Genomic DNA, 26280 nt, shown 5'->3' with positions numbered 1-26280 from the left:
CTGCATGTCGATTTGTTCATCCATATATGATGGTGGTCCCATGAGATTGTAATGGAGTTGAGAAATTCCCATCGCCAAGTGATCTCATAGCTGTTGTAATGTTGTAGCACAATGCATTTCTCAAGTGTTTGTGGTGATGCTGGTGTAAACAAACCTGTGCTGCCAGTCCTAAAAAAATATAGCACATACAGTTATATATACTATATAATACTTGATAATGATAATAAACAACTGTTACTGGTTTATGTATTTACTATACTATACTTTTTATTGTTATTTTAGATGTAGTCTTTCTACTTATAAAAAATGTTTGCCATAAAAAAGTATGCTGTGTTACACCAGCAGCAGCCTCATATGTCATCTTGTGTTTACTGGGTCTTTTGATTAAATAATTTTTCTCTTCTGTAATTTTGTTGTACAGACTTGTAGCCTAGGAACAATAGGCTATGTACTCTATAGCCTGGGTGTATACTAGGCTATATCATCTAAGTGTGTGTAAATACACTCTATGATGTTTACACAATGACAAATTACTTAACGCTGCGTTTTTCAGAATGTATTCCTGTCATTAGGGACATGCCAACATATCAATTTTGTATAACTCTAAATTTGTATTACTTTCTTAAACTGTCTTTAGCATCTTTTTGCGAGCCACTTTCCTCTCTCTTCAAAGGGTTGTGTAGGATCTTTCAACATTAATTTTCCATGATGTGCATTCCCCTTGATAGTTAAGATTTGAAAAAATTCTAGTATGTGATTATGTTTAATGTTTAAGTTTCTGAATTTGCAAAGATTGATTACTCTGCTGGGCACATTGCTAGATTCTTTTTGTAACTTCTAGTTTTAAAATAACTCATTTGCATATACTTTTTATCATTGTTTTTATTTTAAATAACAGTAATAGAACTTTATATGAGAAAATCCCAATGCAGAGGCAGGGGCAGTGAGGGAGGGGAATAGGCAAATATCAAGTGAATTTAAAATGCCAGTGAATATGAGTAGGGACAGTAACTCAGTGTTGGGTCTGGCTGGATTATTAAGGCCTCATGTAATTCCTCCATTTTTAATAAGGAAATTGCTTTTTCAAGGTGAATTTTGTGAATGAGAACCACCTTCCCCATCTGAATTGCCCAAATTCAGTTTTGTTACCTAGCATCCCTTCTGACTTTGTCTTTTTTTTTTCTCTTTTTTATGATGACTTTTAGTACAGAGGGTGCCCATATAGCCCAAAACTCAGGTTATCATTTTACTAATATTTTATATTACTATGGTATATTTGTTACAACTAATTAACTTTATCACTGGTCTTTATCTTGCAGATTTTCAGAAGTAAAATCTAAAATTGCAAGTAAGTAGGGTTCTGTTTATTTAACTATTTTGAACAGATAATAGAATGACTTGTGTGAAATAAAAAAAGATAGTAAAAGGAGCAATAGTGGAAACAATGATGTCCTTCTCTATCCATGAGTTTGATTCCTTTTCTTTGAAACAACCATTACCAATTTCTTGGGTATTCTTTCAGAGTATTCTACAGATATACAAGCATAGGACATAAGTTATGTATATATGTGTAGAATTTAGTTCTACTATTCCCATTTATTTAAAAATAATTGGTGGCATACTATACAAATAGTTTTATACTGTCTGTTTTTAATTTAAAAATGTATCTTGAAAATTGTTTTATACCTATATCTCTAAAGTAGATTTTTATTTTTTTTTTTAAGCTAAGCTCATATGAGCATTTGATTTTAGTACCCATTTAATTCTGGTTTGATCCTTGTCAATCTTTGAATTATATTTTAGGTGGATCATACTAGGTTTCTGGAAAAGCCACTATATTTGCAAACTTCCATGGTAGCCTGAGTCATTGTTTGGGAGACCATTTTTTGTAGAAGGTTCAAAGAACCATCTATTTTCCCAAAAGCGTTAAAATAAAGATGACATACAGAGTTGGACTTCCTGGCAATGTTTTTGATCATTGTAGTTTAGACCAAAGTTCCATTACTCATTCAGAACCGTAATAGCCTCAAGAAGATAGTGAATCAAATATTACATCTCAAGGTAAAATTCAGTGTTGACTCCACCATTGTTTATGTAAAGACATCTGAACCCTAGTAAAGATTTCTGTAGTCTTCCTCACACTTTCCATAGTTTCAAGTTTAAGATTTTTCCTACCTCTATCAGAAATGACATCTGGAAGGTTTTTCCCAGTCAACTGCTTTTTAAAGTAATGATACTCAGACTCTGGTATTATATCATTCAGCTACTTTGCCATTTGGGAAGATTTTTTTTTTTTCTTAAAAATATAAATTTGTATATCTCAGTATATTATAGGGTCTAGATTCACTGCCTATAATTTCATATTGTTTTTGTAATCCTTTCAAAAGAAGGCCAGATCCATACTCATATTTATGAGTGATTCATATACTAGTATACTTTATCTGCTTCATTATAGTTGAATGACTTTCTTTTTAGGTAAATATCATGATTTAGAATGCCAACTGATTCAGGAGTTTACCAGTGCTCAAAGAAGAGGTGAAATCTCCAGAATGAGAGAAGTAGCAGCAGTTTTACTTCATTTTAAGGTAAGTAGTAAAAATTAAATATGAAGATTAGTCTTCAAGACTGTGAAAATTATATAAATTCTGTATATTATTCTCTCTGATTTCCCCCTATTGTGTCACTATCACAATGATAATTTTCATTGTTTTGAATTATTTGAATGTACATGTCATATCTCCATAAGTGATGTTAAATTTTAGATATTAATATTTAAATAAGGATTTTATAATGTAATGTTATATTCTATAACATTAATATTTTATCAAATAGCTGTATGTAATATCAATATATTTCAAGCTATATATGAATAATTTTTATATTGACATAGATAATCATGTTGTTTACCTTCTTGGTTTGTAATATATATATTTTTTCAGTCAAACGTGTTATGAAATAGATCAGAAATAAGAAGACTTGACCTTAAGTATCTAGTGGAATGTAGAGTAAATGAAATGTGACTAGTAAAAAACTTAAATTCATAAGGTCTCAGGTGGTAATACAAAGGAATATTGTGTTAGGAACTGTCTTACTGGTATTTGAATTAGGGAGGGAATCCCTGTATGGTAGTACATTTCTCCAAAACAAATGCTTAAAGAAATATTGCTTCCTTCAGTCTTTTAATTTATATTTGTATCAGATTAGGGAAATATAAGCCAGTTGTTGAACTTTTCATTTAAGTAACATATCAGAGTATTAAGAATGGCTCTTGAGACAATAGTATACTTTATATTGCCTACCTCACTTGTTTTCATGTATGATTTGTTAACAAGTAAAAATTTCATTTTAGTGAACTTAAATTAATATGACAATTGTTTAAATATTCTATTAAAATGGATTTAATTTTTAGAGTAAATGTCCAGAATGTCAGTTAAATACAGCTCTGTCCATATTCTTGCAAGGGAGGACAAACACTTTAAATCCAAGAGAGGAAATAAATAAATAAACAAATAAACAAATAAATAAATTTATATTTATGTATAAATAACCTTTTCTCAAGACCTTGAATCTGTGTGTGTGTGCATGCATGCGTGTGTGTGCACGTACGCACACATACACGTGCATGTTTTGGAGTTGAAGGAGATGGCTAGGCGATGATAAGGTAGAATGACTATAAAGAACTCAGTTAAACCTCAGTTTTTTCTTTTATTCTGAAATCCTACAAGGATACAAACCAGCTGATCAATTCTGTAGAGAGCCATTGGGAGAAGATACCTGTATTAGGTTATTGGTTTTCTACAATTGCATTTAAGTCCAAGAACTATTAGCTAGTATATGGCCATGCCACCTTGAACGTGCCCAGTCTCCTCTGATCTTGGATGCTAGGTAGGGTTGGGCTTAGTTAGTACTTGAATGGGAGACCACCTAGGTATACCAGGTGGTGTAGGTGTTAAAAAAAAAAAAAAAGAACTGTTAGCCATTCATTGGGACAAAAACATAGCTTTATTACATATAATATCTCTCATTGATATTATAATTTAACCAAAACAGTGATAATGTATTTCTTTCTTCTTTATAGGGTTATTCCCATTGTGTTGATGTTTATATAAAGCAGTGCCAGGAGGTAACATAACAGTACACTTCATTGGATTTTATTTTATGCTAATTTGTGTTTAAAAACATTTAAAATTATATATTCATTATGTAAAATGCCTCTGCTATTTAGGGTGCTTACTTGAGAAATGACATATTTGAAGATGCGGCAATACTCTGTCAACGGGTGAACAAACAAGTTGGAGATATTTTTAGTAATCCAGAAACAGTACTGGCTAAACTTATTCAAAACGTATTTGAAATTAAATTACAGGTAATTTTAAATAATCACTAAGTAGTTTTTAAAGCAATATGTGATCTTTTTTTCTCTATGTTTTAAAAGTTTTTTAAAAATTAGTTTACTTAAGTAATGACCATAGAAATAGTAGTCTGCTTACTCCGTGAAAGGGAAAGGGATGACAATGTTGTGCTTTTTAAAAAATGTTTTCCTGTTCACCAGGAAAAGAATATGCTAATCACGAAGTGTTATCAGAGCACACACTTGAATTTTGTGTGACAGTGGTAGTAGTGACAGTAATAGGTTGTAATAGGGTAGCCTCAGATTTTTATTTTTATTTGATCTTTACCTTGACCAATAGATGGCATTTGTGAAATTGAACAAGAATTACAAATTCAGTCTATAGAATTTTTTATAATATGGCATTAACATGGAAAAAAAAACAAACCAGGAATTTAATTTATAACTTACTTCCCATAGCAGTATACTTTAAGGCAACATTTCTTAAATTATGTTTACCACTGGATTAAGAAACATTAAGTAAGTGTTTTTAAAACACAATTCAGGACTTTTAATATCTCTTAAAGGTACTAATATGTATTGTGGTTCTCTAGAAGTGGGAGTGTAATGTACGGCATTTCCCTATTACAGAGTAATGCCTGTTAACGTCTAAAGTGACACTTATGTTAGTTACCCAGACCACAGTTTGGTAAATGCTTCTTTAAGGAGTTGACTATATTGATATAGCCTTAGGTTTTGTTTCTTTGGGGATTTTTTTGTTGTTTTTTAAAAATGTATTTCATGAGCCAGGATAGGCCATTTTCAAAAAAAAGAAAAAAAGATATTTTGAAATTCTTAGTACCTATTCCTAAGACTGATATAGATGTACAAGTAAATACAGCAGTAAAAATTAAAAACCTATTTAAAAATTTTTAAATATTGGTCTGTTTTTCTCTGCATTGCCTTGTAAGAACAGTTTAAGAATGTGGAGTAATTTTGGGAAAAAAATCTTGACTATGTAATTTAATATTTACTTGACAGAATCTCAACTTCTTTTTCTTTTAGAGTTTTGTGAAAGACCAGTTAGAAGAATGTAGGAAGTCTGACGCAGAGCAGTATCTCAAAAATCTCTATGATATATATACAAGGTATATTTTTTAATTATTACAAAATAACATCTCAGATTCTCTTTTTTTTTTTTGTAAATGGAAAATGGGGAAGTATTCAGGTATTTCTGAATAACAGTTTGTCAGATAGCAGTATGCCTTTTAGCATTAAATACTTGCCTCCATAGACTATTATACAAGAGCAGCATTGTTAGTACATCAATTTAAGGAATTGGATATATACTTTATAGTAATGTACTTTGATGAAACATAAAACTTTGTTTACCTTGTTTACAGTCGAGAATTTTATTTCTGATTTTAATCGTAAGCTAGTTCCTGTTCTTTAATTATTTTCTCCAAGAACTAGTGTAATAACATCTGCAGTTAACACTTTAGAAATTGAGAAAGTAAGTGACAAATTCTTTAAAAATGATAATTTCAGCCTTAAGTCTGGTGTGAGAATTTGTTTTGTTCTTTTCTAAAAGGCAGTATTACAGTTAGAAATATCATAAGAAGTTTTAACCCAACCCTATGGCTAGTATTCTTCAGCGTCATTATTTTGAGAGGAGGGTTTTCAAAGTAACCATAATCTGAAAGTTCATATCAGCAACATTGTAAGCCTATCTTCAACAATGAAAAAAGAAAATTAGAGGAAAGTCCACATGGACAAAGTCAGAAGAGAATGATCAGAGAGTAAACCTCTCAGCATTCTGACTTGGGTGTCATGTTGTGAAGGACATTAGGGCATTCTTAAAGCCATTCTGCCACTCGTTGTCATTTCTTCACTGGTTCATTGACTTAGTTTCCTCTTCTAGGTCATCCCTAGGAGTTTATGACAGTTTTCAAAACCATAATGATGTTCATGATATTCGTTCTACTTTATATATAACACTAAACAGCTGCTATCTGCATCCTAAGTACTTTCAAAAGGTTTAAGAAATGGTGGTTTAACCTAAGTTGTTAAAATCACATTGTAAAAATATATATTCCTTAGTATTGTTACTATACCTAAAATATATATTAATTTTTTTTTCCTCCTTTTCCATGAAAAGAACCACAAATCTTTCCAGCAAATTGATGGAGTTTAACTTAGGTACTGATAAACAGACTTTCTTGTCTAAGCTTATCAAATCCATTTTCATTTCCTATTTGGAGAACTATATTGAGGTGGAGACTGGATATTTGAAAAGCAGAAGTGCTATGATCCTACAGCGCTATTATGATTCAAAAAACCATCAGAAGAGATCCATTGGCACAGGAGGGTGAGTGTTTCTATTAAATATTATAGTTAGAACTGAAGATGTTAAGAACTTTATTACATTTTGACAAACTTGCCAAATATTGACAGTCATTGCAATTTTCTAGGAAGAACTTTTTAAATCAAGTTTATGTATGCCATTGATCAAATCCTGTTTCTTAAACTACGTGTTGAAATGACCTAACATAACATGATTAAAATGTAAAGCAGAACTATAGAACTATAAAGAGTTCTATAGTTTTTTAAATATTTTCAGACTCAGTAAATTATTCCAGATTATTAACTAGGGAGCACATCATTTTTTTGTTGATTGTTGCAGGTGTGGAAAAAAACAGCAAATAGTTCACAGTTTAAGTACCCTGAGTTTTTCAATGACTTGTGCATAAAATTATTTAATTAATACCTTAAAATTTGTGATTATTTACATACTAGAAGAAAGTTATATGCTGTAAGAATTGGTGACACCTCAGTAATCCAGATCTCAACTATCTGGAACCCAGTTGATACCAGGAAGAGGCAAAATGACTTCAGTGGAACCATGCAATCAGGGTCCAGAGTACACATACATATACACCCAAATCAGTTTCTTATTTCTCAGTTTGTCATATATTAAATAATGATCAGAGAGAGGTTATAATGAAGAATAAAAAGTGATATCTGAAAGGCAGTAGCAAATAAAGGAAGAGAAATACTAAAGAACTATCATAATATATTTTCTTAAAAGTAGTTCACAGTAATGTGGAGCTATATATTCTAGGAGCAAAAATCAACTAACTTTCTAATGATGCCATCATATAATAAATGTTCAAAGTGACCCTTAGTCATTAAGAAAAGCTAAATTATGTTTAATACATCTTGTTTAACAATGATGAAGAAATGAACAGTATGCTTAAATGGTTAAATGTATTTTAAAAATATTAAAATTTTAAAGTTTATTTTAAGCGGGACCATTTAGTTATCTGAAATCTTAACTTATTTGGAATAGCCCACTTCCTATGAAACCAAACAAGGAGTTTTTGGCTGTTGAGTCAGAATCATATAGCTGAAAGAGACTTCAGTGGTCATAACTCTAAATTTCCTATTTTTTCTGATGAAAGTCTTCTATGTAGAGATTTAAGGCTTGCTTCACTTTACAGAACTAATTATTAGAATTAGAACTTTTAGGTATCCTGGCTATTGGTCCATTTTTCTTTGTTGATGTATACTAAGATTGAGAGTACTCAAAATTGAAATATATATTAAGTATTCTTTTTTTATTTGTCAATATGATGCACTAGTATTCAAGATTTGAAAGAGAGAATTAGACAACGTACCAACTTACCATTGGGGCTGAGTATCGATACTCATGGAGAAACCTTCCTATCCCAAGAAGTGGTGGTTAATCTTTTACAAGAAACCAAACAAGCCTTTGAAAGATGTCATAGGGTAATTGTAAATTTATTTTATTTACATATATATATTTTAAGTTTTGCCTTATTTATACTGAGATATAAATCTCTCTGCTTAGGAACAACTATTTTTTATAATAAAAATATAGAGATTTTGCTTTAGAGAACAGAATTTTAAAATTATTTAGAGGTACATTTGTAAAAATGTTACAGTATGGCATATCTGGGTAGATGATGTTTGTATTTGGTACAGTAATATCTTTACTTTTCCGAGTGCTGTAAATATGTTAGAATATTTCTAAAGCCTCAAATCATCTAACATGAAGATGTCAACATTGTATCGTTTGACTCATTGCAACTAGCTCTAGGTCATGACCTTCTGTCTGGGAAGTTACAAGATTGAAATTCAGTTCAATTCAGTGCAGTCTGATTCAGCAAACATTATTGTGTTTACTTTGTACTAGCTGCCATGTTAGATGCCGATGATATAAAGTTTAGACATATACACCACCTTAGAATAGTGTGGAGAACAAGGTATACATGTAAAGAATTAGTGCAGAGTAGGTAGGTATACACTGTTGGGACCAACGAGGAAGCAACCAGCTTTGCTTCGTTAAGGAATTGAGGAAGAATATCAGGAGAGGTTTCAAAAAGAAGGGACATCTGAAGCCTGGGTCTTGAAAGGTAAATAGGGTTTTCAAGAAGACCATTCTGGTAGGCTTTTTCAGGCAGAGAGAATAGTACATGTACAAAGATGTATACAAAGATCAGTCATGTTGCATGAAATGCTTGCATTAAAAATGTACATGAGAAGAAGAATAATAGAGAGGAGGTTGACAAGGTAGACAAAAACTCTGTGTACCCTGCATAGAAATTTGGGCTTGACTTTGTAGATAATGATGGCAGCTTTAAAGAATATTAGAAAGGGCAGTGTAATGAACAAACAAATTGGTGTTTTTTCCTTTTTTAAAAAACTATTTCATCATATAATTGGGATTCAGAAAACTGCATATATTTAAACTGCACAACTTGGTAACTTTGATAAATTATATGTACATTTGTAAAACTGTAACTGCAGTCAAGATAATGAATAGATTCATCATTTTCCAAATTTTTCTTTTACTCTTTTATAATCCCTCTTTCTTTTCCTCTTGCTTCTGTCCTTAGGCAACCATTGATCTACTTTATGTTTCTATAAATTAGTTTTTAAAAAGAAGACATTTGAGGACTAAGTCTTAAAAGCTAAATGGGATGTCTCCAAGAAGTTGATTAATTTTCTAGAATTTTTTAATAAATAGGATTATAATATAGTATGTACATGTGTTTCTGGCTTCTTTACCTGAAGCATAATTATTTTAAGATTCATCCATGTTGGCATATGTATTAATGAGCATGTTCCTTTTTATTGCTGAGTAGTATTTCATCAGTTGAATTACCACAATTTGTTTTCTATTGATGTACATTTAGATTGGTTCCAGTGTTTGACTATTACGAATGAAGTTGCTATGAACATTCATTTATATGTCTTTAAGTAGACAGTGCATTCATTTCTCTTGGGTATATACTTAGTAGCAATGTAATAGTAGTGATGATATATTTCTTTTTAAGAAACTGCTTGTTTTCCAAAGTTGTTTCTTTTGACATTCCTACCAGCAGTGTGTGACTATTCCATTAACTCCACAAGATCTCCACATTTAATATGATCAGTCTTTTTAATTTTAGATAATTGAATAGGGTATATAGTGATACCTCATTATGGTTTTAGTGTGCATTTCCTAATGACTAATGATGTTGAGCATCTTTGCACATGTTTATTTACCATTCATACCTATTCTTTGTTTTTTCATGTGCATTTAAATTTTTTTTTTTATTGTTCTCTATTTATTGCTTGTTAAGGGCATCTGTTGAGCATCTGTGAGCAAAGAGGGGAGGGGAGAGTTGTGGTAGAGCCTGATGAAGGCTAAAGATTGGGGTGGCATTAAGAAGATAAGGGGGGGAATTGAGCAATACCAAATCAGTATTTATAATCAGTGGAAATTTAGCAGATTTAAGATGGGTTATACACTTCAACTCTTAACTATATATATCAGATAATAAGCATTACTCAGGATGCATGAATGGAGACTACAGATAGGCAACAATCAATTGATAAATAATATAGGAAGCAGTTATAAGAAGCTAAGAGGTAAATTTCAAATTAACAAGTTAAGAGGGATTTTATTTTCTCAGCATGACTACTAATAATTCTTTTGCTGAGTCAGTAGTGGAATCAACATCAAAATGAACATTGGGCTTACTATGTGCCAAACACTGCTAAAAGTACTAAAGTACTTTTTTTACATGCATTTTCCTATTCTCACTTTAAGACTAGGATGTAAGTACTATTCATACTATTCCCTCCTTAAAGATGAAGAAATTGAGGCATGGTAGGGTTAAATAACATTTGAGAGGTTCACTCAACCAGAAAGTGATAAAGCTGGGATTTGAGTCTGTCATATTTTATAGTGCATCTGTTTATTGATTTTCTCATTCCTATCCCCCAATAAAAAAAAAAAAATACTTTTTGTTGTGAGTTTTGCTAGAATATGCTTTATTCAGTTGGTGGCTCTCAGACTTACTTGACCATGACCCGTAATAGCAATTCATTTTACATTGCAGTTCTGTATACTTTTGTTATATGTATTTGTGTGTATATGTATTTCATGAAATCATATTTGATTTTACTGTGTACATTATACTTTATTTTGTATTCTCTCTCTCTCCTTACTCTCTTTTCACAATCCACTAATGGATTACAATCTAGGTAGGAAAAACATAGATCTAGTCTAAGGCAGGAGAGTTGTTGAGCATTGTATGTACATGAAAGAAGCTTTAGGGGTGGGGAAGAAGAGTTGTGTAAGTTATCATTTTGATACCTGAATAATGACTAGTTTTATACAACATCAATTGCTAAAAAAAATAAAAATAAAAAGGTTCCCTTTTTAAAGGTAAACTTGAGGATTGATATATTTGGTTTCTGTTTTTAAAGCTCTCTGATCCTTCTGACCTACCAAGGAATGCCTTTAGAATTTTTACCATTCTTGTGGAATTTTTATGTATTGAGCATATTGATTATGCTTTGGAAACAGGACTTGCTGGTAAGTATATTTATTTGTGTTATCATTGGTATTAAATCATTTAACCCGGTTTGGTTAAACTATGTTTAATGTTGTTTTGTATATATTTAACTCTGTATGTCAAATTTAATTCAATGCAATGAATAATACTGTTTGAGCCTCTATAATGGAAGGATTTGTCAGGTGCTGGAAGCCATACAGAGACACAGTTTCTCTCATATGGTTTATCATACTGAGCAGGGCAGGGTAAGCTGCATCAGTCCCTGTGGTATATGGCAGAATGCCATACAGTGCTATAGGTTATGTCAAGGAAGAAAAATTAAGGTGATAGCAATTCTGGTTGAGGTAATTGAGTAATGAAAAAAAATATATTTTAAAATAAGTCTGGGAAAGAATAGATTCATGCAAAATTTTTCTTTTGCTTTTAGTCTTTTGGGTTTACTGGTATTAATAGGATATTATTGACTTCTTCCCTAAATTCTGGTCCCACTAACCTGGTAACCTTTCCACCTGTTCAGTATGCATCTCAAATTTAACAAATCCCAAACGAAACTCTTTCACCTAAACCTGTCCCTTTCCCATTCTTCCCTATGTCTTTAAAAGGCATTACTGTTTACCTACTGGTTGCTCAAGTCCTAAACCCAGGAGTTGCCATAATTCTTCCTTTTTATTAATCCTAACATATACTTCCAAATGTAACTCAAATTCATCTACTTTTTTTCCATCCTTACTGATGCTGCTCTAATTTAAACACCATCTCTGTTCACTCTTAACTAATTTCCTTGTGTACATTCTTTCTTCTCCAAATTACTGACTCCGTGAAACAGTCAGTTTGATTATTGTTTTCTTGTTTAAGACCCTTTACTGGCTTCTTGTTACTCTGAGAGGGAAAACAGCAACAACCTCTACATAGGCATGGCTTTTGAGCTGGTCTACTCTTAAGTAGTCATCCTCATCTCCTATTGTATTTCCCCTCACTACCCCAGGTACTCTGTCTGGCCTTCATTCTTTTTCTTCACTCAGGCTTTTGGCACATGGTGTTTCCCCATCCCCAAAATCCTTTTCCTTCAGTTCATCTCGTGTCTGGCTTTTCAACCTTCTTATCTCAGCTAAGATATCACCTTCTCAGAGAGGCCTTTATTGATCACCCCTGCTTAGATAGCCTTCCTCTTCCAGCTTGTTACTCATTATTTTGTCTTGAGATTAACTTTTTTCATGGCACTCATCACAGTGAAATTTTCATCTGTTAATGTCTGCCACTACTCACCAAAATTGATTCATTCAGCATGTACTTAAAATGTGCCTACTCCTGCATTCATGGAGCTTACATTCTTGTGGAATAGATAGACAAATGACTAGGAAGAAAAACAAAATTAATAAGATAGAGAGTGGTAATTGTGAGGTGGGATGGGAAGTTGAAGGGTGGAGGGCTTTTTTAGAAAGGATGGTCAGAAAAGGCCTCTCAGGAGATATCAACCAAGAGAGTGAAGGAGTAAACTGAATATTTGGAGAAAAAATATTTTAAGTAGAGAACAGCATATAATCTCTTGTAGGTAGAAATCTTACCTGTCTTATTCACCAGTATAGTCTAGCACCTAGAAAGCACATAGCAGATGCTCAGAAAATATTTATTGACTGTACATAACATCATTCCATAAAGTTTCTAACATTGAGCAAAGTTATATTTAGTAATCTTGTGGTTTATTCTTACCCAATTTTTTTTTATATTGCTGCTCTCTGGATGTAGATAAGCTTTGTATCCTCTCTTTTTTGTTTCTTAATTGCAGCAGTCTTACAATCAAGCATTTAACATTTGTCATTTGCAAATGACTTAAAGATATGGCAGTTTATATTGAGAAGATAATACTTCAAAGTTGTGAAAATTAAAAGAGATAATGAAAAAAGTACATTAATTTGAATTTTATGTGGTATGAAAAATTTGTTATTTAGTTAGTCTGGAAACCTAGCATCTTCTTCTTAATAGCAGCATTCACAATTTGGAAAACATTAGAAAATTTCCTGGTAGGATAAGAATGTCCCTTATATTCATGAATATTTTCCCAGCATCTATTTAGTTAGTACTTATGCTATTATTTTTAGTGATTGCATAAAGTTTTGTCATACATGTATATTGTAAAGTTAACCATCCCTATTATTAGACATATTGGATCTTTTTGGCAATTTAGTAATATAAATAATGTTACAATGAACATTGTAGAGCTTAAATGTTTTCTTATTTTGAATTATTTTCTTTGGTTAAAATCTCAAAAGTAAAACGATCAGCTCAAAGTATGTTACACATTTAAAAAATTTCTGTACATATAAACTTTTCCTAATAGGTGTTCCCCCTACTAATTTACACTGCTACTGGCCTTTATGACTGCACCAGTTTTTCTGCACATTGTTGAATATTCTTTTAAGAATTTAATAATTTAGTGGTTAAAATATGCATAAATATTGCCTTAATTTTCTAGACTTTCATTAATAGCAAGGATTAGTATTTTCTACATGTATATTGATTTTATTTTTTATCTTATAAATTTGTGTTGGAGACTTCTTTTTTGTACCAATTGGTGATTTTGTCTTTTGTGAGAAAATAAAACACCTTTGTTTTTCATTTTGAAAACTTTGAGAAAAATTATCCTGTGAAGAACTCTCTAGATATTAAATTTTTATTTTCTCATTTGCCATGTATATTTTTCCTAGTCCTTTTAATTTTAGCTAGACACATAAATATCTAGAGTGAGAAAGGACCTTAGAGTTTATTTATTACTCTTTTACAAAAAAGAGGATATTGAATTCTGGAAAGGTCAGCTGTCTTTTGGGGGGTCAGAATGTTGAGTGGCTTGAATACTATGCTGAAAATCAAGAGTTTATTCTGTAGACTGTGAGGATACTTTATATTTTTGAGGCAATAGTAGAGAACATGGTGAGTGAAGTGTGTAAGTTTAAATATGTTGCTATGGCATAAAATATAAAGAGATTTGAACCAGGAAGCTAATAAGAAAATTATTTTAACTGTTATCAGAGATAAAGAGGCCTGGCTATAAGAAAAATGGTGAAGTGTATTCATGGCTCAAGTGAATCATTGGGCACAAGAGAGTGGGAAAAGGAAGGAGAAGGTATAGTTCAAGATGATTCATTTGATTTTTTTTTTTGTTTTCGGTTTATCTCAGAAAATTCCAAAGACTAAGTAGCTGGTGAAAGTTTGGGCATAAAAACTTTGGGTGAATTTTATGACATTGTTAACAAGCTTAATTTTACTTCTCTGTCCACAAAAATTATTGCTGATTTATTAAAGCAGCATGTTGTAGTTTAAAACCACATTTTTTCTGTTGCCAAGATGAACTTTTTAAAGTATGATTCTAACATCCATATGCCTTCTAATTTTAGGAATTCCTTCTTCAGATTCTAGGAATGCAAATCTCTATTTTTTGGATGTTGTGCAACAGGCCAATACTATTTTTCATCTTTTTGACAAGCAGTTTAATGATCACCTTATGCCACTAATAAGGTTAGTGTCTGATTTCCATTGGTATTGCAATGAATATTGTAATATTCTACATATATTTTTGTTAAAATTTAAAAGAATACATATTCATAAAAATATCAAATAGGACAGGAAAGTATGAAATAAAAAGTAAAAGTCCTTTTTCTTCTTTCTTGCCTTCCTGTTTTCTCTTCCTACTCTGGTATTAATTTTGGTTTATTTGAAAAGACTGAATCTGTCATCAACCTATATCCGATGTGAAAGAGGACCTTGGGCTTGTATCAACTTGTTATAATAAAAAGACATATAACACAAATTTTATGAGATTAATAGGACAGATTTTGATGAGGCATTAAGTAAAGTTTGGTTTATATCTTCCTATCAATTTATGTGAACTTTTAAAGCACATGAGCATTAAATAAGGTAGTGTATTTGTTAACATGTTTTATAAAATTGTGTAGTACTATTATTAAAGAGAAATTTTCATGTAAAGATAAAATTCTAGACATTTTGTTATAAACATTGATATGCTAAGAAATCAGTCCAGAAACAATCTCAAAGATGAAAGATCACTTGTGATCTGTGAATCATACTTTGAAAGGAAATTTACTTTTTAAAGAATTATCATGCTGCATAACAAAGAATTCACATAACTGTTAGACTTGCATATTCCTTAATATAATAGTGTTTTGATATTTAGGTAGCATTCAGAAGGCAAATATGATTGTCAAGTTTTCATTGTTTTTAATGTAGGAAAGCTAAATACGATGGGAGTAGCTTTTAGTCTCCAAATTTTAATGAATATAACTTACTATATTCTTAAGACTCTGGTGATAGTCCCTGACTTTGCCTGTTGTTATACAAGATATTTAATTAAAAAGGAAACCAAATAATTTCAAAATTTCAAAATCACATTTTTATATTCTTAGGGATGTCTCCTCTGAGATGAAAGTAACAGATCTAAATCTTCCTCTTCCTTCACTGTTAACTGGTTAAGTTTTCCTATTGTGACTATTATAATGAATTGGGCATAGTGAATACTAAATACAGTTGACCCTTGATTAATGCAGAAGTTAGGGACACCAATCCCCCTTGCCTCTGCAGTCGAAAACGTGTCAAACTTTTGATAACCGAAAAACTTAACTAATAGCCTACGGTTGACTGGAAGTCTTACTGATAAGATAAATAGTAGATTAAGACATATTTTATATTTTATATGTATTATTTATTTTTATTTTTTATTGTTTTTATTTTTAGGCGAGGCAACCTTTGGTTGACCTCACAGATTGCAAGGACCTTGTCAACTTACAATCCCTTATTTTTTTATTTTTTACACTTGCAGCACCTAGTCTTCCTAGGTGGTCTCCCATTCAAGTACTAACCAGGCTCAACCTTGCTTAGCTTCTGAGATCACACATCAGATGGGATTGGGCTTGTTCAGGGTAGCATGGCCGTAGACTATTTTATATGTACTATATACTGCATTCTTACAATAGAGTAAACTGTTGTGAGATTCTCGAACAGAGAGATGGGACACTGAGGCTATATTCTGGAAGCAGTGTTTATTGATGCTGGCACTGGCTCAGTGGATATCCAAAGGCTGAGCCCCGATTGTAATATAATGGGCAGTTTTATACAGTCTTGTCATTCCTACACAGCTACAGATATAATGAAGAACATTGATTGGTTGGCAAGCTATGAGAAAACTAATGTTAGCTGGAGGGTTGGGGGCAGGAGGCAGTCAGCAATAAACTCATTCGAGCAGAAAATGGCCAGGTAGGGTCAGGTGGCCACAAAGCTAGAGAAAAGAAAATGTTATTAAGAAAATCATAAGGAAGAGAAAGTACATTCACAGTATTTATTGAAAAAAATCCACATGTAAGTGGACCCATGGAGTTCAAACCCATGTTGTTCAAGGTTACCTGTAATTACTTTACTACTTATGTGCTTTTTGGATTTGTGAGCATATTAAAATAATGTATATGTTTATGTTTATAAATATATAGCAGTACACATGCATATGAAAAACTTGTAGAATTGTAAGGCTACTAACGTGATTTATTTTTTTCAAACATTCAATAGCTCTTCTCCTAAGTTATCTGAATGCCTTCAGAAGAAAAAAGAAATAATTGAACAAATGGAGATGAAATTGGATACTGGCATTGATAGGCAAGTTATTAGTTTTACTTTTTCTCTAACATTTGTAAAAATTGTGAAAACATTATAGTAGCATAAAACTAGTTTTCAGAGAAGAAATTCTATCTTAATTTCACTATCTTACTATAACATTTGACTTTATTTTTACATGTTGCCTTCATCCTTATTAGAATGATATTTTTATTGGATTCTCAAGCTTATTATTTCTTGAACTCAGTATGTTTCTTTTTTTCTTGCTTTCTTTTTTTTAAATGTAGTAGGGCTAAAAGCCTGTAAAATGACATTTATTTCATTTTTTAATTTTTTATTTTTTAATTAAGTTTATTGGGTAACGTTGATTAATACAATTATATAATTTTCAGGTGTACATTATCATTTAACATCTGTATATTCTGTTATGTGTTTACCACCCAAAGTCCAGTTTCCTTCAGCTACCATATATCTGATCCCCTTTACCCATTTCACTCTCTCCTTACTCCCCTATATTTGACCCCCTTTATCCCATCTACCTCCCCCTCCTCCCTCACCTCTTACTTTCTGGTAACGACTAGTCTATAGTCCATGTCCATGAGTCTCTGTTTGTTTGTCCTGTTCCTTTTTTGCTTTTAGTTTTATATCTCACATATAAGTGATCATGTGATTTTCAACTTTTTCTGTCTGGCTTATTACACTTAGCATGATTATCTCAAGTTCCATCCATGTTGTCGCAAATCAGTATGTTTCTTGAACTCAGTGTGTTTAGATTTACTTTTAAAAGAGATTCAGTCAAAAACTATTTTCGTAACTCCCTCCACCCACTGCCAGCTCCTAAACACACTTACACACACACTCCACACTCATTAAAAATGCTATTTAACATAGAGGATTTTATTTTTATTTACATTTTTCAAGCTCCTATCTGAAATGTTTTAAATTTTCTAAAGGTAACTTCCATTAAGTGAATGCAGACCCTGCATTCAAAAAATTTTTGTGATGTTTATTGTAATTAATTACCTATTCATAGTGTAGAGCAATAGTTGCTGGGGTTTTTTTTGTTTGTTTTTTGAGATTATAATGGGCATATATTTATTGATGATGATAATAGGTACCATGTATCAAGTATTTGCTATGTGGCAGGCACAGTGCAGATCTTCTACCTGTATTTTATTTATTAGGTAGGAAGAATCTTTCCGTTTTACAGATGAGGAAATGAGGCTTAAAGAAATTAAGTAATTCACTCAAGATAACACAGTTAATAGTGGTAGAGCTGGACCTCAAATTCTAAAGCCCATGCTGCTAGGTTTGGGCATGTTTTTTATTGACTGTAATTCTATTCCTTTCTCTTCTATTAAGAAAGCATATTTGAATGCAAGTTGTTACTGTGTTTTTATAAAGATAACTTGGAATTCACTCTAATTTATAAAAATAAATAATTTTACTTTATTAGTAGTGACAGACTTACAACTCATCTCCCAATTATCTTCTCGCTAAGATGAAGAACTACCATTGAGTATGTGATAATAAGGAAAAGGAAAATAAAACTGCCGACTAAAACTGGAAAAAATAAGGTTGTTACAGAATTAATTCCTGAGACTAGTTTACTGAAGAATTAAATGCTTAGAAGAATCCTAAAACTGGTCTCTCTCTCTCTCTTTTTATTCAGAACCACATGAGATTATACATACACAGAACTTCTTTAATAAAATAATAATGTAAATGTATACATTATATATATTATAATTACCACTTCAAAAAGTATGTATTTTCCTAACCTAAATTCCTCATGTTAAGTTGTTTCTTCTTGCTTTGCCTCAGAACACCTGAAAATTATATTTGTGAGGTGGGGAGATTAAATATGTTAAGCCTTCAAAAGTGTAGGAATACATAATTCCTTGTTGTCTTTTTCCATCTTTCCATATAAGTCTTAGTTTCAGAGTCTTGCGTTATCCGTTGAAAGCACAGTGGTCTGTGGTGGTCTTTGATTGTGAACTTCTAATTCTCCTTTACCCATGTACAGGGAGGCCAGAGGTGAGCTCAGCATTCACTTGCATCCTTGCTGATATTTTCAGACCAATATTTGTCTACGATTAAGCCAGAATCCATTTGCTTTTGAAGCCCACATCATCTTCCCTTTCTTATGGCTGTTCTTGCTCAATCATTTATGTCAGTTTCTTACATTTATTGAAGATTTGGGAATCTGTCTCATAGTTTTTCTTTTAATCTTGAGTCTTAGATTATTTCCACTTGCCATGTGTGTGAGCCATTCATTTTCTTGATCATCTCAACTTGAGCTGCCTACTTTCATCCCTGTTAGACCTTGTTATCATTGGTAACAAAAACCTTGAACCTGAATATTTTACTTAATGCCCACAACTTCCTCTTCCAATTACATATACCCGCTTTCTTACCTCAGCAGGAACTCTAGCCCTTAATATCTTCATTTTTTGCCAATCTGTCTGTTATCCTTTTTCTAGCTTTACTTTATTGATTAGATTGCTTGATCCATCTTTTGAATTATTCTTTCATAATTACCTTTAAAATCCATTTTCTTTAACTATAACTGTCTTACAGATCCTAAACTCTGGATTAGTGCAGTCTATTTTTTTCCCATAACTGGGCGGATGATTGCTGTTGGAGAATATCACACAACTCAAACATTATTGGCGCTGTTACAAACTCATGCTGTCATTTCTCAGCTGAGTCTTCTATACCACTCACTTGTCTCCAGTCTCCTGCTTGTCCTGAGACTGTGAAACTCATGTCCTTCTCACCTGTTCTTTCAAACTTCAGCCATTCTTCTGAAGCCCTCTATCTTCCCCACTAAGCATTCTTTATATGTATATGTAAAGAAATAAATTAGTGACAGGCTTAAAATATTTTTAAGATTTAAATAAAATATTGGGCAAATGAATCTTTGCCCTGTGTTTTAAGCAGGACGCTAATAAAACCAAGAGTTCATTGACATTAAGACCTAGAATTTACTTTTTCTAAAATCTAAAGTCTGTCAATAGTAAAATAGTTTTACGGTGATATGAAATTAAATACTTTTAGTGTAAATACTATAAATAAATTAAATGGATCAAATATATAGTGTTCTCAATCTCTAGGACATTAAATTGTATGATTGGACAGATGAAGCATATCTTGGCTGCAGAACAAAAGAAAACAGATTTTAAGCCAGAAGATGAAAACAATGTTCTGATTCAGTATACTAATGTGAGTAAAATGATTTGATATGCTACTAAGAATATCTGCTTTGTTATTATTTTTGTTAACATTTTCATTGGTGTATCTTACTGTGCTTTTAGTTTTTTCTTTTATACTTAGAGATTAATGAGAAACTATATGTATTTTCTCCTTAGCTAAGCTGATACATATTTCTTTGTAATAAGTATAAAAAAAATTTTACAGGCCTGTGTTAAAGTCTGTGCCTATGTAAGAAAACAAGTGGAAAAGATAAAAAATTCCATGGATGGGAAGAATGTAGATACAGTTTTGATGGAACTTGGAGTACGTTTTCATCGACTTATTTATGAGCATCTCCAACAATATTCCTACAGTTGTATGGGTGGCATGTTAGCAATTTGTGATGTAGCTGAATATAGGAAGTGTGCCAAAGACTTCAAGGTATGTATTCACAAATATCAAACTTGTAAATAGGCTCAAGAACATAAGTCAGACTTCAAAAATCTGTACCGATTTATAATCATTAATGAAAAGTTTATAACTCGTGATATTGTAGTGAGAAATATTTCTTAACTGAAAAAAGTATTGTTCTAATCATATTTTTAGTATTAACACATTTTTACTTTGTGCATTATTTTAGACAAGGTCATATTTCAGTTTGGCAGTTCAAATGACCTTGTTGACTTGCATCACTAATGCTACATATGTTACTCATCTGTAAAATATGTTCATGATTCTTCAGAGATCTCTGAAATCACTTTTCCTTAAGGTTTAAATTATTTAAGAAAAGTGCTAAATTAATGGTAATTAGTTCTACTCCACAAAAGTATAAATGGCAGTTACTATCGAAGAAAATTGACATAATAAGAATCTTTTCAAAAAGATTATAGCTAAGTTTATATAACAACTGAAATATTTGAGTTTTAACACTTCAGGAGCTTTTAGAAATTCTAATATATTGAACTCTCCCACATTAGTAAATCTGGACTAATAGTATTTGTGTGAGAAGAATTTACATACTAATTATAAAACTAGCAATTATTTTGTTTCAATGTTGTTTTTTTCCTATTCTTATCTCATTCAGATTCCACTGGTATTACAACTTTTTGATACTCTGCATGCACTTTGCAATCTTCTTGTAGTTGCCCCAGATAATTTAAAGCAAGTCTGCTCAGGAGAACAACTTGCTAATCTGGACAAGAACATTCTTCACTCCTTCGTGCAACTTCGTGCTGACTATAGATCTGCCCGCCTTGCTCGACATTTCAGTTGAGGTTGAATTTGTAAGGGAAATGTGTTGTATTTCAGCAAGCCTTGGTTGATAGAAAGCACAGCAGATTTCTTATGACATAGCCAGCATTTTATGGAAAAATGACTGGAAAAACAGCAGCCATACTTACCTTTACCCTTGAGATTTTTTTTTGGAATTTGGACACTACTAGCCATATTTTAGTTTGTTTTTTCCCCTTAAGTTGAATTTTAATTCCATTCTTGATCTCATAAAGTTTCAAATTCTGTGAAACTACATGTCACAGTTTTCATCCTGGCAAATGTTAATGTTAGAAGGCAAATGAAATGTTACAAGTGTTCTGGTTCATGTTCTTTAACATATTCCATTGGAAAATTTCACTGTCTTATTTTGCATTAGTAATAGGTAGATTACAGTAAAACTGCATTTATTATTTATCAATTTTAATGATATTTTCGGCGCTGGTAATTGTTAATCAAGTTATTTTCAGTTTTCCTGGAGACTTTTTGCCTCTTTCAAAAGCTTAACAATTGAGCATAATTTCCATAGGAGATTGATTAAATTTTTTTATGAGATACAACATTATTATTATTCCAAGGAAAATGTTATAAACTAAAATGATGAACTGTTTTTTTGTAGATATTAGGGATGGATCAGAATACATCTGCTTTCTGGGTAAAAAAAAAAAAATTAAAGTTTACTATTTCTTATTTAGTAAACAGATTTTAAGTCAATGCTAGTAAGAAATTAATAAAACTACCTTATTTTATATTTCATTTAAGATAGGGTAGAGGACCTTAACATAAGGACCATATTTATTCATTATTTTAATATTATAAGGGAAGTTAAAAAGTGAGGTATAGTCTAAATGGTGCATATGAGAGATTGACAATGTTTAGCAGCAGTGCAGTCCCTTAATATATCTATCTTAGTGCTAAACTGGAATAAAATGGGATGTCTAAACATGAAGGAAGTCTTCTATTTTAAGAGGAATTGGGAATTGATAGGTAATATTATATATTGTAAGTCTGGGAATGAGCTTTGCAAAGTCTACTTTTCAGATCTATAATTTCTGTCATCTTTTTCAAGGCATTTCTGAAGCAGTTCCTACTGAATGTAGTTAATTGAATTGACTTAATTTGGTGACATACATCACTTATAAAATTTTAAACATCAAGTGGAAATTTAGATAGGCCATTAACTCTATAAACTCTATAAACTTGCTCTGTGAGAATGCATTTTTAACTATATGTAGTGTTTCAGCTTCCATTCTATTCATAGTCTTATAGGACAGATTATCTTTAATGTTCAACTCATTCTTGGTATTTTTCCTTTAATGTAGGCTTTTGGGCCTAATTTTTGAAAACTACTTTTATTTTAAGAATTTGTTTCTGAATGGTCATCTACTTCACCAAAATGTTTAGGACTAGAGCTAGCTGCTATTTAAGTTACTGTTGACTGACTTTTTTTTAACTTTCTATTTAGTCCAGTGTTATCAAGGTAAGCAAGAGAAATGAAGTATGCCAACTTTTATCAAAGCATTTTTGGAAATTGTGACAGCTTTAGAAGGCTGTCTAGTTTTCTATTCCTTAGCCAAGGGAGAGCCAGAACAGATTTTGGATAGTAGAGAAAGTCATATGCTTGTACCATTGCCATTTTAGAAAGCTCTGATGTGAAATCAAATTATACCTCTGTTACTAAAGCCAACAATTTTAAAGCAGTAGTTTTACTGGCCATTTGACCTCTTTGTACACAGTGTCAGTTTGTAAAAAAAAAAAAAAAAAAAAGGTGGGGGGAATCTTAAATAAAACAGAAAAGAACATTTTAAGACTTACAAATCAGAGAAGTGCTTCAAATTCTTTTGTTTGGATTAATTTTTAAAATGTACAGCATATACTTGTTGCATAGATATTTTGTTAATTATTATTTCCCTGGTTGAGTTCTGTGCAATATTTTCCATTATGTCCATTGACAGGGCAGTGATAAAGAAAATTCATAAGCGAATACTTAATTTAAAAGTGTTAAATTAATACTCAATAAACAAATTCCCTGCAATCGTTTTTTTATTTCACTTCATTTTTACATTTTAAGGACATCCGTACTGAATTTTATAATTTTTTATTTAAATTTTTAAGATGTTCCTTATTTTTCATAGCATACATATTCCTTTTTTAGCAGAAAAGTAGTTGACTGTATAACTGAGATCAGAAATTTTGCCTAAACAGGTTGTCTTTCTCTAAGGAAAAAAAAAATTCTTATATAAACCAATATTCATTCTTTGAATTCTGATCTTTTAAGTATTTTTCATGTTTATAGCCAGTATAAAATTTTGCCCACAATTTATGGCTCCAAAGAGATGATTAATAAGTAAAATGTTTTTCATATGCACATGGTAAAATCTTAGGCAGCAATAATGGGACTTTGTATATTAGTAATTTTAGCCAACATTTGAATAAGGATAATCTTTGCAATTTTCCGCAGTTCCACATGAGCTAACAGGCAATATTTAGGTAATGTTTTGAAGTTGAAAATAAGCTCTAAAACACTGCAAATTATTTTTCTAAAACTTAAGTATATTATGTTTGCATTCTGTGAAATACAAAACATAGTTTTAAGAAGGAAGTCTGGCTTCTATAAGTAATGATATTGAAAAAAGACGGTCAACCAGAGTATCTGACTATTCCAAGACAGTTATTAGCCTCATTTTGTGACTATCACCATGGTTGCAACTCCATTAGCACATATCTTGTTTTTAAAAGAGCAGCTAAGTAGGTTAATTTATGGTATCTTTCATGTCATTTTTAAATTTTTTCATTTTAATATTTTACTGTTTAAATCAGCCTTCTGGCTCGCAGTAAAATAATTGAATTATCATCCGGTAGATTGATTCCAAGTCGAGAATGTATTGCTTCCTTAAAATCCCTTTTTCTCATCTATGATGTTGAATATTTACAAGTATTGAGATAAAGAGATTTTGGTTCCTAAAATGCTACAAAACTTCTTAAGGTGGTCATGTTTATAAGGCAGTGCCAGAGGCATGCTTGAACTCTATGTGAAAGCAAGGTTCACTGGTGTATAATTTGTAAATGACTTAGAAAGCTCACATCTAGGAGTTTAACTTTTTTTTTAGTGCAGAAATATTCTACATATTACCCCTATGTTAGCCATCGACTCAGAAGTGTGAGATGTTTTCTAGGAGCATATTCAATTCTCCTGGTTTCTAATGGAGAATTTTATATACAAAGCATTCTGTGCTTTCATCCAATTAATTTAACTGTATTCAGTTCCTTTAGTACTTCTTTCTGCTTGAGAAAGTCTGTCCTGAAATATATTTTGTACTTTGGAAGAAAAGTCCAATCCATACTGTTAGAGTAAATCTCTAATTCTACGTAAAGTAAAAACAGAAATTTTAAAATTTTGATGCATAATAAAGATAATTATAGCTATATTTATTGACTTAAGTTCTATGTACTGTAGTAAGCCCTTTGCATATATTATCTCATTTGATTCCAAAGCAGCCCTAGGGGCTGGGTACTGTTATATCCATTCAGAGGAAACACCTAAGGCATAAAAAGGTTAAGTGCACCTGCTCAAGGTCAACAGCTAGGAAAAGACTGAAATTGAAAACTAAATCTTTTTGCTCATCTATATTCTATACACTATTCTGCTTCTGTAACATTAAATAGGTCCTTTAGTTTGATAGGCTCATTAGTTTTGCTTACTCTAATTTTCTTTCCATCCAACATTTGTTCTCATTGTAGTGTTTAGATCAGCAGTCCCCGGCCTTTTTGGCACCAGGGACCGGTGCTCTAATGAGAATCTAATGTCTGGTGATCTGAGATGGTGCTGAGGCTGTGATGTTAGTGCTGGGGAGTGGCTGCAAAAACAGATGAAGCTTTGCTTACTCACCCACCACTCACATCCTGCTGTGTGACCCAGTTCCTAACAGGCTGCAGCCCAGGGGCTGGAGAACCCTGGTTTAAAGTATAAAGTTGATATACTGTGTCAATATCTAATTTACTACTACTGGATTTTTAAAAATATGTCCAATATGTCATTACAGTTTATAAATTTAGTTTTGAAAATTTTATAAATGGTCATGATATTTTAATTGAATATTAAGTTTGTACCTAATGGAAATATTTTCATCAAAAAGTTATCTTCAGTAAGTATTATTTTACATAATCATACTACTATTTCTGTTTAATACTTTTTACAGTAGAAAGAGTCCAGGTATTTTGTACCATATCTTGTAACATGGGAGTAAAACAACTCTGCCTTGGAAGATGTGAGGAAATCAGTATTTCTGCCTTCAAAAATATACTATTTAAATGTCATAAGTTTGCCAATTTTGTTAATTATTTAGTGCGTTGGTAGTTATTAAATGGCTAATATTGGAGTGAAATGTAGTGGGAATGTATTCAGTGTATTAGCAATAGGTAGTCATTTTTATGTAATCAAAAATTGCATGTTTAATCTTTTTAAAAAATTGCCTTAACTCTTAACTTTTATTCCTACCACTGATCAGTCCTTACTCTGTGGTTTGGAAGGTTGTATTCTGCCTCACCATACAAAGCCAATTTAAATATGAATATATCACATCAAACTCCAAACAGCAAACAACCTCAGCGGAAAGTCATTTATTTAGAAGGCATAGATTTGTGCTAGACAGCAGCGATGCATTACAAATATATAATTATTTGCACTAATATTTGAGCAGGTGGAATGGATTAGAATATGGTCAACATTATGCTGCTGATAACATGTATTTTTCTTTATTAATATGTACTGTGCAACATGTATTAAAATTGTCAATAATTCATTTTAGTCAAGATACTAATATTACTGTGTTGAAGAGACAGTATCCAGCTGAGCCATTTTTAATTTAAAAGTCTGAAACTGGAATTAAGTTTACTTTCAAAAACCACTTAAATCACTTTATAATCACTGGAATGTCAGTAAAACAATTTTAGTGACTAGTGATCTAATAGGAAAAAGTTAGAGGGTTAAGAATGAGGTAG

General features: G+C 31.6%; 1 protein-coding gene across 1 annotated transcript in view; it reads left to right on the top strand.

The window, feature by feature from the left end:
* EXOC5 (exocyst complex component 5) overlaps nt 1-26079 on the top strand; it is a 38759-nt gene extending 12680 nt beyond the window's left edge. Inside the window, exons 6-18 of the mRNA XM_016156115.2 lie at nt 1320-1348; nt 2476-2585; nt 4079-4123; nt 4226-4366; nt 5396-5478; nt 6489-6698; nt 7972-8119; nt 11111-11219; nt 14592-14712; nt 16771-16857; nt 19932-20040; nt 20236-20451; nt 21095-26079. Coding sequence (XP_016011601.2) covers nt 1320-1348; nt 2476-2585; nt 4079-4123; nt 4226-4366; nt 5396-5478; nt 6489-6698; nt 7972-8119; nt 11111-11219; nt 14592-14712; nt 16771-16857; nt 19932-20040; nt 20236-20451; nt 21095-21283 — 1597 coding nt within the window. The 3' untranslated portion in view covers nt 21284-26079. The remainder of the gene's footprint in view (nt 1-1319; nt 1349-2475; nt 2586-4078; nt 4124-4225; nt 4367-5395; nt 5479-6488; nt 6699-7971; nt 8120-11110; nt 11220-14591; nt 14713-16770; nt 16858-19931; nt 20041-20235; nt 20452-21094) is intronic.
* Nucleotides 26080-26280: the final 201 nt, after the last annotated feature.

The sequence above is a fragment of the Rousettus aegyptiacus genome, unplaced genomic scaffold (assembly GCF_014176215.1).
Source record: "Rousettus aegyptiacus isolate mRouAeg1 unplaced genomic scaffold, mRouAeg1.p scaffold_m13_p_3, whole genome shotgun sequence".
NCBI classification, from domain to species: Eukaryota; Metazoa; Chordata; class Mammalia; order Chiroptera; family Pteropodidae; genus Rousettus; species Rousettus aegyptiacus.
The sequence above is the reverse complement of the archived record's forward strand: the minus strand, read 5'-3'. Positions and strand labels throughout refer to the sequence as shown.